We start from the raw sequence: 15017 nt of genomic DNA, 5'->3' as shown, positions 1-15017 counted from the left end.
CTCTGATACATCGGTCAGCAGACCCCAGTGCTGACCAGCATTGCACTGGAGGGATGTGGGGAGAAAGCACCATCTACCCACCCTGGAGAGATCTCTGGGCCCCGGCTGCGGATGAGTTGCTAAGCATGATGGGATTGGAGCCAGCCATCCTCTGGTCATAGTGACGGTGTCAATAGTCCTATGCCTCTGAGCTGGGCCTGGTTTTCTCAGCACGGTTAGCTGACCGAGCCGTTCGTTGGTAGAGCTTAATGACGTGGGGACTCAAGCATACTTGAGTCTGTTGCAGGCCTCGTCCACGGTGTTGGCACAGCCCGGTATCAAAATACCAGAGCAAGCAAACACCCCTAATCGGTATCAGCGATTGGCCACTGATCGATCCATCTCTAACTCTAAATCGTGTGGATTGTTGCACAGCAAGTTTTACAGCATATCTACACATGCATTTGTTAGTGGCCCTTCATCTCAACACAGTCAGGGGAGAGCTCGAATTACTGCTGTATATTTCTTGGCCCCTTGAGCTCTACTGTCCATTATCAGAGAATGTGGCCAGTTGTGTTGCCCCTGCACTGGCACTGAGGGAGTAACAATTTCATTACTTATCGGAATAGGAAAGTACACTGCTGTTACACCCCTAAATCTCGTCAGCGGGTCTCTCGTGGATCATCTTTCGCGGAAACCACGGCCGACGAGGCATCCGGGTGCGGCTTGTTAGAGTAATGTGGTCAGGGAGGTGAAGGGGCTCAATTCTAAAGTCTACGGGTTAAACCCATGCTGGAAGCGAAAGCCTGGAGGTAGAGGGACTCTACCTGCTGTATAGGCACCTGCCTTGTACCTTTTTACAGTGGCTGACTGTAGCCTGTCTGTTGTAGCCCCAGTCTACCCCCTTACCTCCATAGGATGTTGACGTTATTTGGGTGGTGGACTATTCTCCACAGTAGTGAGTGCAGGTCACTACTAGAGTTGGTTAGTGGTAGACTTAACGCAGTGTGTAGGATAGCCTTTTTTGCTTGTTTTTGATTGGGAAGACCGGTTTTAAAGGACATGATGTAGTGGGCAGAGTATTTGCGACAGAGTATTTGTTGTCCATCCTTTGCTAGGATTTGTGTGTTTGCGAGGAAGCGAGGCTCGCCACTGTCACTCAGGGATTTTCTAGCAAAGTCAAGGCAAAGTTAAGTCGTCTTTGCAGGAGGAGGTCACAGCTAGAGGCTTTATAATTCCTCTTTGTGGTTTTGCAGCCGTGTCTCTGAACATGCTTGAGATTTGCTGACTGTCCTTTACCAGACTTAACCTGCATAGAGACCCTAAAGCCCCCTTTTCCCTTTTTCCCCCACTTATCTACTTTGGAATATAGGGTAACACTTTCCGAATTACCCGTCAAAAACCCCTGTCCTTCCGGCGCTTGGTTTTTTTGACCCCGGGACCTTTAAACGTCCAGGGGTGGTCAATAACTTGGACATCTACACGTTGATTAGCGGAGGTTTAAGTGTATTATCTGCACAATGTCAAGAGCCGCCCTGTGCTAAGCTTAGTACGCTAGCAGACAGCGTGAGATGTAATCAGCTTTAAATAGCCGGCGGGTGGAGGTAAGGTGCGGGGGTTGGTTGGGACAAGGTAAATGCATCAGAACATCCTTCCTTTTTATTCACGAGCCTGCAGGTAAAACAGTGCAGGACTCCAGCCTCATTTATTCACATGTATTTTTCTCTTTTCTCCTCGTGGGATGAGATGCGGTTCTTCCAGAATAAGACATCCAAACTCGTCTTAGTATATATTTATTTAACCAGGTATTTGAATACAGCAGTGGCATTTTGGAAAATGTGTAATGTGTAAAGAAGCCATTGGCTGTACGAAGTAACTTAGCCCAGTAAAAAACAGCCTAGCACAGTTAATATACAAGCAATGTCTAAATACAAAACAACTGAACCCATTTGAAAACCATTTACACAGTTAATATTCAAGTCATGTGTAAAAAAAGACTTTTGACTTTTGTTCCAGCTTAGCACGGTAGAAACCGGCTTAACACTGTGGAAACCAGCTTAACCCATTTGGGAACCAGCTTAGCACAGTTAATATTTAAGTCATGTGTAGATAAACTTTTGATGTTTTTGTTTTAACTTAACATACTGGGAACCAGCTTAACATACTAGGAACCAGCTGAAGTCGCTGGGAACTATCGTAACATACTGGGAACCAGCTTAACACACTTGGACCCAGCTCCACAGCTTATTATTCAAGTAATGTGTAGATAAGTTCTTGATGCAAGAACCAGCTTAGCACAGTAGAAGCCATCTTGGCACGGTTCATATACAAGTAATGTTAACTGTAGAAACTGGCTTAACACACTGGACACCAGCTTAACCCATTTGAAAACCAGCTTAGCACAGTTAATATTTAAGTCATGTGTAGATAAGCTCTGGATGCCAGAACCAGCTTAGCACAGTAGAAACCAGCTAAATACTACTGAAAACCAACCAAACCAGCTTCAACCAGCACAGTTCATATTCAGGTAATGTGTAAATAAGCCTTTGATGGTGGACCCAGCTTAGCTCTTAGAAACCTGTGACTGCAGAACCAGCTTAGCACAGCTGAAAACCAGCTCACCATAGTAGGGTTCTACTCCAGCACACTCCAGCACTCCAGTTTCGTCCAGTGACCGACAGTTTAACCCTCCGAGTGGTCATGAGTGTGTTCTCTTCAGCTTCATGTTCAAACCCTGTCTGTTTAAAAATGCAGACATTGCAGTAGTGAAGATGCTTCAATCGCCCACCCTGCTCTTCCTCTCCCGCTCCCGTCGTTCCCACATCTCTGCAGTACTTCAGGGCCGTCTCCTCTCTGCTAGAACTCAGATCCACTGTTCCACTCCTGCAGACTCACTCCAGCTCTCTCCGGCAGGCCAGCCAGCCACCGCGGGCCGCTCGCTGACAGGTGTCAGAGCACAGATGCGTGAGGCAGTGTTGACATGTGTTAGTCCCCCCAGCCCACAGCCCACTACCACAGCCGAAATGTGTGCTGACTGCAAAGGAGGGAGGGAGGTGAGAGAGAGGGGGGATGAGTGCAGGGCCATCACCCTTCATTTCGCTCGACACACCTGCCGTTTGGGCGGCCGTATCCCTGAGCTGAGGGTTTGTAATAGCATGATCACAGGCAATCGCGCCTTCTCCCAGAGACACTTGACTAAGGCGGGGGACCCTCATGACCTACCAATGGTGAGCTGCTGTCAAGGGGTGGCATCTGCATATTGGGCAGCAGGTGAACAGTCAGTTCTTAAAGGTGATGGGGTGCTGAAGCATTGAAGAATCTGAGACACTTTGAAGAGAACCAAATTGGGACATTCTAGATGTTCAGAACATCTCCAGAACTTCAGGTAGGTCTTGTTGTACCCACCAAAAGTGCTGCCAGGAAAGATAATCGATAAATCGGCCTAAGGGCCATAAGGTACCCAAGACTACCCCAAGGACCAAGGACACTTTCAGAGATCTGAGGAGTTACCTGAGGAGTTACCTTACTGTTTTCTCGTGATGGAGCAAAAAAAGTGGGTGACGGTGGATAGTCCTGACGTTATGCCCTTTTGGAGGGAGCGTACAGTTAGCTGTGAGCAATAAGTGATATAACGTTGACCACAATGGACCACTCCTTTCTGAACCAGCTACCATAGCATAGCATTATTCAATTTTTTTTTTTTAATAATGCCATTGACCTTGGCATTGCACCTTGAAGGTCATTTGGGTCCGGTTTATACAGGAGCACCCTGCTCACTCTTTCTAGTAGACGCTCTTATCCAGAGCCAATTACGATGGGTAAATGAAAGGTACACTGTTAAAAGTATACGATCCCTGAGGAACCTTTGGTGGTTCTTCAGTTTGAAACTGTTGGTGCTTTGAGGAACCTTTTAAGGAAAGGGTTTGAAGGTTTCTCAAAGCACCTTAGGAGGTTCCTCCAGAGTTATAAACTGAAGAACTCATCTAGGGTCTTCTACTTTTAACTCTGTACTTTCAAGCACCTGGGTGGCCTCCTTAGAACCGTTCAAATTCTACAAACGTCGTCAAGGAGAAATCTTAACGGCGAGGTTTGCATCCTGAGCCGTGAAGGATGGCTGGTCATCAGCAGCTATGCCGAGGTTATGCGCATCAGTTCTCGAAGAAAATTGAGACCTCTGGTCAAGACCGCAGTCTTGCTTTGGTTTAGCTTCTTAAAAGGACGTCAGGTGACACCATGTGACGTCTAAGGAAATCAGAATCGATAGACCTTGGGAGGCAGAAATGCCCACGGTTTATTTTGCCACCCCCGAAAATGCAATGACATAACGGGGTAGCGCTCAATACTGCACTGCAGATTTCGGGCCAGTTAAACTCTATAGGGTTTCTGGATGGTGAATAGCCTTTTTTTTTTTCCTACCCATGATGCTTTCCACACAAAGGGCGGAAGAGCTGGGGCTGCGGTTCGAAGAGGTCTCGGTGTCCGTTATGATGAGTGTTCATTTGGTGGAGGAGGGTTCGCGCGAGGAACAGGCCACGCACTGCTGGTAGGGAGCCCATCAGAGCACGATGCTGGATGACATTAATGCACTATTACTGCATCCCCCTCAGCTAAATGTCATGTCCTCCATTGTGAGTGAGCATACACATACACACTCATACACACATAAACACACACACACACACACACACACACACACACACATTGAGGGGAAAAGAATGGGATGAGTCATTTAGCAAGGGTCACACAGATTCCGTATAGGAGTGAGTGTCAAAGAAACACAAGCTACAGCGAGACCTTTATAGCACCTGTCAGCCGCCCAGCACTTAGTTCTACAGTTAAAGAATTAAAGGCTGTTTGATTGCTGTAAGTGGACTGCTTTTATAGGCGGCGCATTTGACGGGGTGGAGGGGAGGAGGGGAGGATGTCATTGCCAGTTGTTTATAAGAGCTCGTTTCTCCACAAATAGCAGTTGAGCGTCACTATTTTCCTGAACTACCAATAGATCTCACTCTGAGTTTTCTCTCTCTTGTTTTAATTATACATTAGACATGCTATCTCATGCTGTGGACATTTGCCACATTTGACTTCTCATGCATATTCATAGCACCCATAATGTGCTCCACCCCTCCACCCCTGATTTCTTTTCAGATCAGTGAACCGATATGGTACGGATAACTGAGTGACAGCCGATGTGGTGCAGTCCAGTGGCCTGCCAATAAAATTGTTTGTTTGGGTTTTTTTTATTTATTTTTTTTGGCCAAATCAGAACTTCTTGTTGCGAATATCAAGGCTAAATGTCATAGAGGGGTTGAAGGTGGTGTCCTGAAGATCAGTATGGTGCTGTGGGATCTTCTAAGGTCTGGCCCTCACTAAAAACTGTAAAAGACCCCACACATAAACAGGCAGATTTCACTAAATTTCACTGTCCCTCGGCCATCATATTTGCTTAAGAACAAGGATGCTCCAAAGGGTTCTTTGAGCAAGGCGGTTTTAAGACTTTTGACCTTATATAAAAAGGTTCTTCACACTCATTCTAGACATCTACGAGACGTCTACTTTCTAGACATGGTTCCTTAGAAACAAATAGTCGTTTTGCAGAAGCACCTTTATTTTGAGGATGTAGACCCCACACTCTGAGAATCACTCAGAATAAAACATCACACGTACTACAGTACCCGAAGATCCTGTCTCCTAGAAACTGAAATATTGAGCCTGAGCTTCTGAGACTTTAGATAAAAACAGCAAGATAATAACAACATAAAGCCATGAAACACTGTAAGACAAACAACATCAATTTGAGATCGACATGACCCTGACTGGATCGTTCCTGTCCTGTGAGCCAGGCCTAAAGAAACCCCAAAAACGACTCTCAGTGCAGTAGAACAGGGGAGCGTCTGATTCCCAGCTGAGCGCGCTGCTGTCCATGGTGCTGAAAGCGGTGTCAGCGGGGAAATCTTTGATCACTGTCCGGTGCATCAGCAGTGTTTGTACTGTTCAATGGAGGATAGATTCACAGTAATTGTTTATTGGATGCAAGCCCCATACTCTGTGTCATTTGTGGAGGCCTCAGCATCGAAACCCTTCACGCTGTTAATGGAGCAGAGGGCCAGAAATCTGGAAGCCAAAGCACGTTTTGAGTTGATGAGCTCTCTTATCCGGCGGTTTCCAGCTTTGGTCCTGGAGTACCGCTTCTCTGCGTGTTTTGGTGTTATCCCTGCTCCAGCACCCCTGATTCAGCTAAGCATCTATTATAAGTTTTGAGCAGGGCTGCCCCACAGTTGGCCTGTGAGGATGGTAGCTGAGATCCATCCCCAATCATCCCCTCACTCAATTAGAGGGCATTCTATTCCTACCATGGCTGGGAGCCCAGCGGTAAAAGATGTCTGCCCACAACCGGAAGGATGCGGGTTCAAATGCCTGGGCTTTATCTCTCCTTATCAATCTGAAAGGGTCCCGTCAATAGCCGATGAAAACCGAGCACGACAAATGCAGCTTTTAGGGGATGCGTCAGCTACATACTGGTGCAAGTACATGTCCGATACTGCAGCACCAAGGTGGAACGGAAATTCGTAGAAGAAGCCAACATGTACAGACCCTGCTAACTCTTCCCACCCACATCCTAACATGAAGATGCGAGATACCCGGCCTTTCTAGAATCTGCTACAGATTTAGAAGTCCTGTAGTGTACCAAAGGCTTTACAAACACAAATATGGTTTGGATCGATCGATTAGAATCTGTATTTTCCACACAAACTCTCCACTCGATTCAGTGACCTATGAGCGAGAAATGCTTCACGTCCAATTACACCCAGCGGCTTTTTTTTTCTCATTGCAGTGACTTAAATGGGTTAGCCAGCGTACTAGACCCGACCTGTTCTCAGCCCTTCTGTTTGACCGTGCTGCTTGCCACACTGTCCCACGCCTGCCCCAGAAGGAACTGACCAAAAGACCTCCCTCACGCCTCCCCCCCCAACCCTGTCCTGGCACAGGCGCAGGCAAAAGAATTCCTGGATGTCAGCCTAATACGAACCTCTGCTGTACTCCTCCAGAGAGCAGCCGGCAGTGCAGGCAAGCGAAGGGCAAACATGACTTTCTGCACGAGGGCGGCGAGATGCCAAGCGAAGGGCACCCTGGAGTGTGTGAGCAGGCTGGAAGCTGTGTTAAAAGCCATGTTTCTGCTTAGGGTGGGCATTCGTCGGATGGGCACACCGCTGCTGAGATCTCCGCCTGGACCCCCGAGAATCCCTTCTACCGGCAGTGCTGTATAGAAGATTAGGCGCCACGCGGCACTGTAGTGAGTTGCGGGCCTGCATTATGCGCCTCACAGCTTGGGTTCAGCGTGGGGTGTTATTAGGAGGTGGGTAATGTATATACGTGTCACTGCATGTTAGCTGCATACAGACAGTAGCCTATTAAAACGCAGCATGGGCACCCAGCTGCTACTGCATTAGAGCTGAGCTGGGAACATCACACATGTGGCAGAAGCTCAGTGTAAGAAACTGGGCAGCGCTATTAAGAAGTCTATTTCCAGGCTACTCAGGAAGCTTTTTAGAGTACGACAGGCCCTGCTGGAAGACACTGATCTAAAGAGCTTATTAAAAACATATAAGCCCTGGATTAATTCAGCTTAATACTGTACATTAGTCGGCGGGAAACTTGGACCGCTGTCCCTCACAGATGTCTCGCTGCATCTCGCGTCGGTTCTCGGGAAGTTCAAAGCCATGAGCACTGCGCGTTGTTTGGAGAGAAAATGAAAAACCCAAGCGAGCCCTGCTCTGATTAGCCTGCCTCATCCAGGGATTACACTCATATTCCAGCGCTCGTGTTGGATAATCCTCGACACGCAGCAGGTTCATCAGGGGGCATCCTCTGGAGAGGCACGGCCTGTCTATGTGCTGCTCTCTGCTGTCCAATCCTATAAACTGTCTGCTGGCAGCACATCTGGAGTGACACATTAAAGCTAGCCTGAATTTGCAGTCAGCCTTTCCCTCTGTGGCTGGTAGCGTGGTAGTAAAAGATGTGGGCTAACAAGCGGAAGGTTGTTGGTTCACGTCCTGGGACTGTCTCGGGTGCTTTTGGTTGTGCCCTCGGGCAAGGTGGATGCAAATTGCAGAAAAATGGAGCAAAGCATGGCCTGGTATCACTTTTCCTTTGATTGTTGTAGACAAGCACAACGTCCCTTAGTAATTCGCATCTCTGCAAAACTTTGGTGGTAACTGAAGATAGATCCACAACCTTCCAGCTGTTGGTTCAAGTCCCAGGTCCGTCTTTTTTGTCTGTGGTTGACCTGCCTTGAGCAAGTGTTAACCAAGGATCCTTGATCCTATCAAGCATTGTTGTGCTACTTGCTATCGGTATTGGGATTCTGGCTGGATTCTTTTGTCATACAGCGCTCCTGTATTACCACTGGATTTCCTTTCATAGCTCATGCTCATCGTCAGGGCTTTGCCTCCCCCCGACTTGTCCTGCCTCCTCTAAGTCTTTGTCAAGCAGCGACAGCAAGAGGCGAAGGCGAAGGCTAAGCCGAGGCTGAAGTCATCTTGGAGAGCTGCCGCTTTATTGTAAGTGCTCCCCATCAATGATGCTCCTCCTGTAAACAAACAGAGCTGGCAGGTGACAGAGGAGCGGTGACGCCCCCATACCCTCCCCCTCCCCACGCGTGCCATCTCTCCCCGGCTCTGCACCTGTCCCGTACGTCTCCAGGAAATTCGCCTTTCAATTTCAAATGGCAGTGGCAAGACTCCGGGAAGAAGAAAACCAAAAAAAACGAGCGACCGTCTCCGATTAACATACAGCTCATATTTTCCTCTTTCAGGTAAGATGATGTGCAGTCATTAGTCATGATTCCGCCGCCTGCATCTTTACCCTGCCGCCCCATGCCTTTCTGTCAATGGCCCGTCTCCGGGGCACAATGAATAATGTGCGTGTCTCATCGCACGTCCATGAAGCACCAGGCGCCCGTCCCGCTTTGTTTATCCCAACTAATGCTACCGTGCCGGTGGCGGCTCGCAAGTGAAGGCCGTCCGCTTCCGTGATCAATAAGCAAGCGGTGCGGCGAGGGCCGGCATATCACGCTGCTTTCTTCTGCCTCTGTCGTCCTCTTCCTCCTCCTCCTCTGTAATGATTTCTCTTTTTTCCGACCCCTTCCCAAGAAAAACGCTCGGGGATGGCCGTTGATGAAGTGAGCTGTTTGCTTCGCACCTCTTCTCTCTTTCTTGTGAACACCCAGCAACTCACTTATTGGGTTATGATTAGATGAAGGACTTTCCAGGACACATAAACAAGTGGATCTGGTGAACACTCTGGTGACCTTTTGCACCCCGAACAGCTGAAACTAGCTCTTTCCTCAAGCCGTCAGGGGTTATACAACTCTGCTGAACTAGACGTCATCGTCTAGTAGCTTCTTGGGTCAGTGTACAGGCTGGAATTGACTGCTACAAGGGCAAAGGCTGGCCCCGCAAACGCATCGAGGCATTATGTAAGACTGCTGGCAAATGCTCTCTGTTGTAGTGAAGTTGCAGATACGTCGATGATAGCATCGTCTTTGGCCCCTGTAACTGATTACAGTGCTAATTCACATTGCTAAGGAAACATTTACATGTGGGCCATGGCTTTCCCAAAGGGGCTGTGCTTTCACCACCATTGTCTGTTTTGGATTATCATGCATCATGATCTCGGTGGTACCACAATTCCGGTACTATGACGACTTAAGAACAAACACATGCTGATGCACACTGCTGATGCTCTGCATCCTCTTGGGATATGAGAAGTAACCATGGAGATGTCTTGAGGTGGTTGAACGCATGCAGATTGAAAAAGCCTGATGGCCGCTGGGACGCTTTATAGAGCCGGTGAGCCACAGCACTGCACAAAAGCATGTAGCATAAATGCTACAACACTGCCAATTCAGAAGAGCTTGGAGTATTGGCTGCAGAGTTGGGTCAGGTGTGGTACAGCTGGGAGAACATGAGTGAAGTATCCCCTTAAGATGCCCTCCTGGATTTTACTGCAGATCATCTAGTAGAAAATATAAACATGGTCTGGATACAGAGATACCAACCCTCCCCACCCCCAACAAGCAGGGGCATCTACTTGGTTTTCATGTAGTTTGGATGGAAAGTTAGTTAGCGACCCTAACGGCTAAACTAGTGTGTTTTAAGCTACTGTGATCTGTAACTTACACAACCTTTAGCTACATTAGTCTTAGACTTAGACTCTCACTCATCCTAGAGCACTCGACTCAACTCCAGAGGCCATCAACAGGTGGGCCGCTGTCCGGGTCTAGACCAAGACACTGTCCTATCCGGACCTGAACCTACAACCAGTGAACTATTGAGAAGCGCAACTTCTCTAGCCTTTATGGTACAGGTTTAACAGGCCAGGGAATTCACAGACCAATCACAAACGTTCTGAAGTTCTGCTTCTCCAGAAGATAGCCGACGCTGCTGGGCCTTTGAGCAAAGCCCTTCACCCTCCTTGCTCCCCAGGCGTCACCGTTCTGGGCACATATGCGCACCGTCACTGTGTGTGCTTGATTGCCACGGTTAAAGGCGAAAGGCCCAATTCCGCCGCTGTCCATGGTGCTGAATGTGCTTGTCTCTTGATGACCGAGTTCCTCTTCCTCTAAGGCTCTGGGAGTCCATCTTGGCGCTGACGAGCCAATGTACACTTTTAAAGCTGAGCGTTTGTTTACATCCATGACATGTCTAGCTTTTGATTTTTCCTCTTTGTATTCCCAAGCAACAGCGTTTAATCCGTTGGCGGCCTTAAGACGCATTTAATCTCTATCTGGGAAAGAAATGGGGAGGTTTCTCCCTGTGGCGCGGGGGGGGGGGGCGTCCAGGGAGCATGTCAGATTAGCGGGGGGCCTCGTCTGAAGCTGCCCGAGTCAGGGGTGATAAAGGAGGACTAGATGTTTTGTTATTGCCTTTAGCGCAGCACATTTCCCTTTAATCCACTGTTTGTGAGCCTGGCGGGCTGGAGAAGCTCCGAGAAACTGGAGGGAGGGCGGGGGGGGGTTGAAAAAAATATTTAAAAATCAAATGGAAAAAATCACCACAGATGAAAGACCCCTAAGCCCATGAGTCACATTAAAAATGGAAGGCATTGCGGATGCAGAATCGAGTCACAAATCTGAATATAGGCAATATCTATTATATATCGTTTCTTTTTTTTGTTGTTCTTCTGGAAGTTCATGCTGAGGAACGCGGCCTTCCGAATCTTCAGAAAGCTAAACCCAAATTCCCCCCAAATTTCCCCAGGTTTCGTAGATCGGCGCCGTGTTCGTGCCCGTGATCAATCCGGCAGGTGTTGCCGCCACTGAGGCCTCTGTTGTAGCCATGCGTCGCAGGCGCCCGTGCTATTAGGCTAATGCAGCTGCAGCAAGCTATTTTCGTCTTGTTAGTGATCTGTGGCCCAGACTACGCGGCGGTAATCTCCCGGGAGAGCGAGTGTGTTTTATCTGTAATGCACTCAGAAAGTCGGAGCAGGGGAACGATGAAGCTGGATTTATGTAGGGCAGTGAGTGAGGAGGAAAGACAGGGGAGGCGAAAAATACAAAAAAAAAAAAAAACACCACCCCAACCACAAAGGTCGTTAAATTTTTTACCAGTTATGGAGACAGAGAGGCTTTCTTTTTGAATGTTGATCAGATGTCCCAGATGAGTTCATTTTGTCAGACTGTGGCTGCCGCCACCGCCGCCACCGCCGCCGTTATGGAGCTTCATGCGTCATTTTAAGAATTCAAAGCACGGGGTTCAGTGACTGCACTGCCCTCAGACATTACAAAAGAGCCATCACAGGTCGCCGCAGCGCTTCAGGATCCTCATCCGGGTTGTAGACGACCAGCCAGGGCATGTTTGGTTCCACATCCGGTGGAAGCTGGTCATTGGCTCCAGGTAGAGCTTACCTGCCTACCTGTGGCTGCTGCCCAAGCTTTGGAACACCGGGCTATTGAGTGGCTTCTCTGTGGATCAGTCAATCAGTCAAACCGGCAGTAAGAGATCAGGAAGATCTCACCACCTGAACATGGTTGTTTGTTATTGGAGCAGAACTGAACTGCTTGCATGAAGAATCTGAGCTTGTTAATGAGCTTATAAAGGTCAGCTGACGCCTGTGATCATTTCTCTCAGCTCTCCGAGGGAGCCGTTGCTGGTGAGATTCATCGCCGTCGCTCTACAATAATCCATATCACTCCTTGCATTCATTCTCAAGTGTCCTCTCTCTCTCCCCCTCTCTCTCCAGCCCCCTCATTACAGCCCTGGCAGGCTTATGTGGTTCTTCAGACTTCCAGCCTTGAAGAAAGCCTCGTTCTTTTGAAACCCGGTGTGGGAGGGTGAATCTGGGAACACCAGACACACCAGTTGCACGTTGTGGGAAAGCTCATACTGTGTACTTTAAGTTTGCTGTATAAAAAGTCTCTCTCTCTCTCTCTCTCTCTTTCGCCCTTAGGCCTGAAGGTGCGGGAGGTGATGATTAACGTGTCCCGGCAGCAGGTGGAGGACTTCCACGGTCCAGAGGATTACTGGTGCCTGTGCGTGGCCTGGAGTCACCTGGGCACCTCCAAGAGTCGCAAAGCCACCGTGCGCATAGCCTGTGAGTCCTGCCCTGCCGCATGTACCGGTCACCATCGCATCATGCAGCACCAACGCATTTCACAACATGAACAGTATGTTCCTCCTGCTGCTGCGAAGTGAAGGACGCTCGCCCGAGGCAAACTTCCAGGCTAATGCTGGTGGAACGTACAGCCTGCGCTAAACTCCTTTCATAAACAGGACAGCTCAGAAACCCACAGACCGGGTTAAGAATTAAGCTAAAGAGAGGGGATTCATTTCCTGGACTCTCCGCTCCTCTGACAGCTCCGATTCTATGTAGAAAAGGCTCCTCAGTCCCTCTTGTTGAGGAAATAAGCCACGGGGGGCGGTTTTCGGCCTCGCCTTTCGTTGAATTACACTGCCAGCGCGGCTCCGCAATTCATGTTTCTCGACGTATTAGTTCCATCTCATGGCCTTCATTTGATATTCTTATTGTTAGGCATGTTCGGGGCCATTTCTGCCTCCCAGTGCTAATCCGGGTGCTGTAATGAGGAATTTCCACTGATCTGATTTCTATGTTTTTGGGTTCGTCAAGGGTTCTTCAGTGAAGACCGTGACAACTCAAACATTCATCTGGGGTTTTAAGATGGGTCTTGGCCTGGTTAAAGAGATCTTAAGATGGACGGTTCTATATAAGAGCCACTGTCATCACGCGTCAAAGCGTGTAGGCTTTAGTGTTTTCTGTTTTTCAGCTTCTGGAAGCATTAGAGCTGCTGTGGAGCTGAACTCGGTGAGGGAAAGCGAAGCACGGTGTTGGCTAATATTAACAGTGACATTAGGAGCATCTACTTTATCAAGCTGTGAATATTTATAAGTACACACTGTCTCCGTGTTGTATTATTTACTCACTAAATCACTGAAAGTGTTTTACTGCCAGTGTCTTGTTTAAAGAAGTCCCAGGGTTGGTTCATAATCCTGTTCTACCAGATGTACATCACTGTTACATCAGTGCATGCCCTTAACATTACATCCATGCATACTGTTACATCAGTGCATACCCTTAACATTACATCAATGCATACTGTTACTGTAACATCAGTGCATACCCTTAACATTACATCCATGTATACTGTTACTGTTACATCAGTGCATACCCTTAACATTACATCAATGTATACTGTTACTGTTACATCAGTGCATACCCTTAACATTACATCCATGCATACTGTTACTGTTACATCAGTGCATACCCTTATCATTACATCCATGCATACTGTTACTGTTACATGAGTGCATACCCTTAGAATTACATCCATGCATACTGTTAGTTACATCAGTGCATACCCTTAACATTACATCCATGTATACTGTTACTGTTACATCAGTGCATACCCTTAACATTACATCCATGCATACTGTTACTGTTACATCAGTGCATACCCTTATCATTACATCCATGCATACTGTTACTGTTACATGAGTGCATACCCTTAGAATTACATCCATGCATACTGTTACTGTTACATGAGTGCATACCCTTAGAATTACATCCATACATACTGTTACTGTTACATCAGTGCATGCCCTTAACATTACATCCATGCATACTGTTACTGTTACATCAGTGTATACCTTTATCATTACATCCATGCATACTGTTACTGTTACATCAGTGTATACCTTTATCATTACATCTGTGCATCCTGTTACATGAGTGCATACCCTTAACATTGCATCCATGCATACTGTTACTGTTACATCAGTGTATACCCTTATCATTACATCTGTGCATCCTGTTACATGAGTGCATACCCTTAACATTACATCCATGTATACTGTTACTGTTACATCAGTGTATACCCTTATCATTACATCTGTGCATCCTGTTACATGAGTGCATACCCTTATCATTACATCCATGCATACTGTTACTGTTACATCAGTGCATATCCTTAACATTACATCCATACATACTGTTACTGTTACATGAGTGCATACCCTTAACATTACATCCATGTATACTGTTACTGTTACATCAGTGCATACCCTTAACATTACATCCATGCATATGGTTATTGTGACATGAGTGCATGCTCTTGCATTAGTGCAGCAGGTAGTTACTGCTATTAATTATGTTCTACCAGAAATTCATCAGTGTATACCCTTATCATTACATCTATGCATCCTGTTACATGAGTACATACCCATAACATTACAACCATGCATACTGTTACTGTTACATCAGTGCATACCCTTAGCATTACATCTATGCATCCTGTTACATGAGTGCATACTTTCAGCATTACATACATGCATATTGTTGCATCAGTGTATACTGTTAGTTACATCGATGCATAATCTTAGCATTACATACATCCATATTGTTGTATCAGTGTATACTGTTAGTTACATCGGTGCATACCCTTAGCATTACATCCATCAGTGCATACTATTACATCAGTGTATACTCTTAGCATTACATCATGCATACTGTTACATCAGTGC

The 15017-nt window shown here is 47.2% G+C and overlaps 1 protein-coding gene across 5 annotated transcripts in view; it reads left to right on the top strand.

Moving 5' to 3' along the window:
* unc5db (unc-5 netrin receptor Db) overlaps nt 1-15017 on the top strand; it is a 169944-nt gene that overhangs the window by 86065 nt on the left and 68862 nt on the right. For all 5 annotated transcript variants that reach the window (XM_072665227.1, XM_072665225.1, XM_072665228.1 and 2 more), the window contains exon 3: nt 12430-12573. In XM_072665227.1, the coding sequence (XP_072521328.1) occupies nt 12430-12573 (144 nt within the window). The remainder of the gene's footprint in view (nt 1-12429; nt 12574-15017) is intronic.

This window comes from Salminus brasiliensis, chromosome 20, assembly GCF_030463535.1.
Source record: "Salminus brasiliensis chromosome 20, fSalBra1.hap2, whole genome shotgun sequence".
NCBI lineage: Eukaryota > Metazoa > Chordata > Actinopteri > Characiformes > Bryconidae > Salminus > Salminus brasiliensis.
This window is presented reverse-complemented; position numbering and strand designations above follow the sequence as displayed.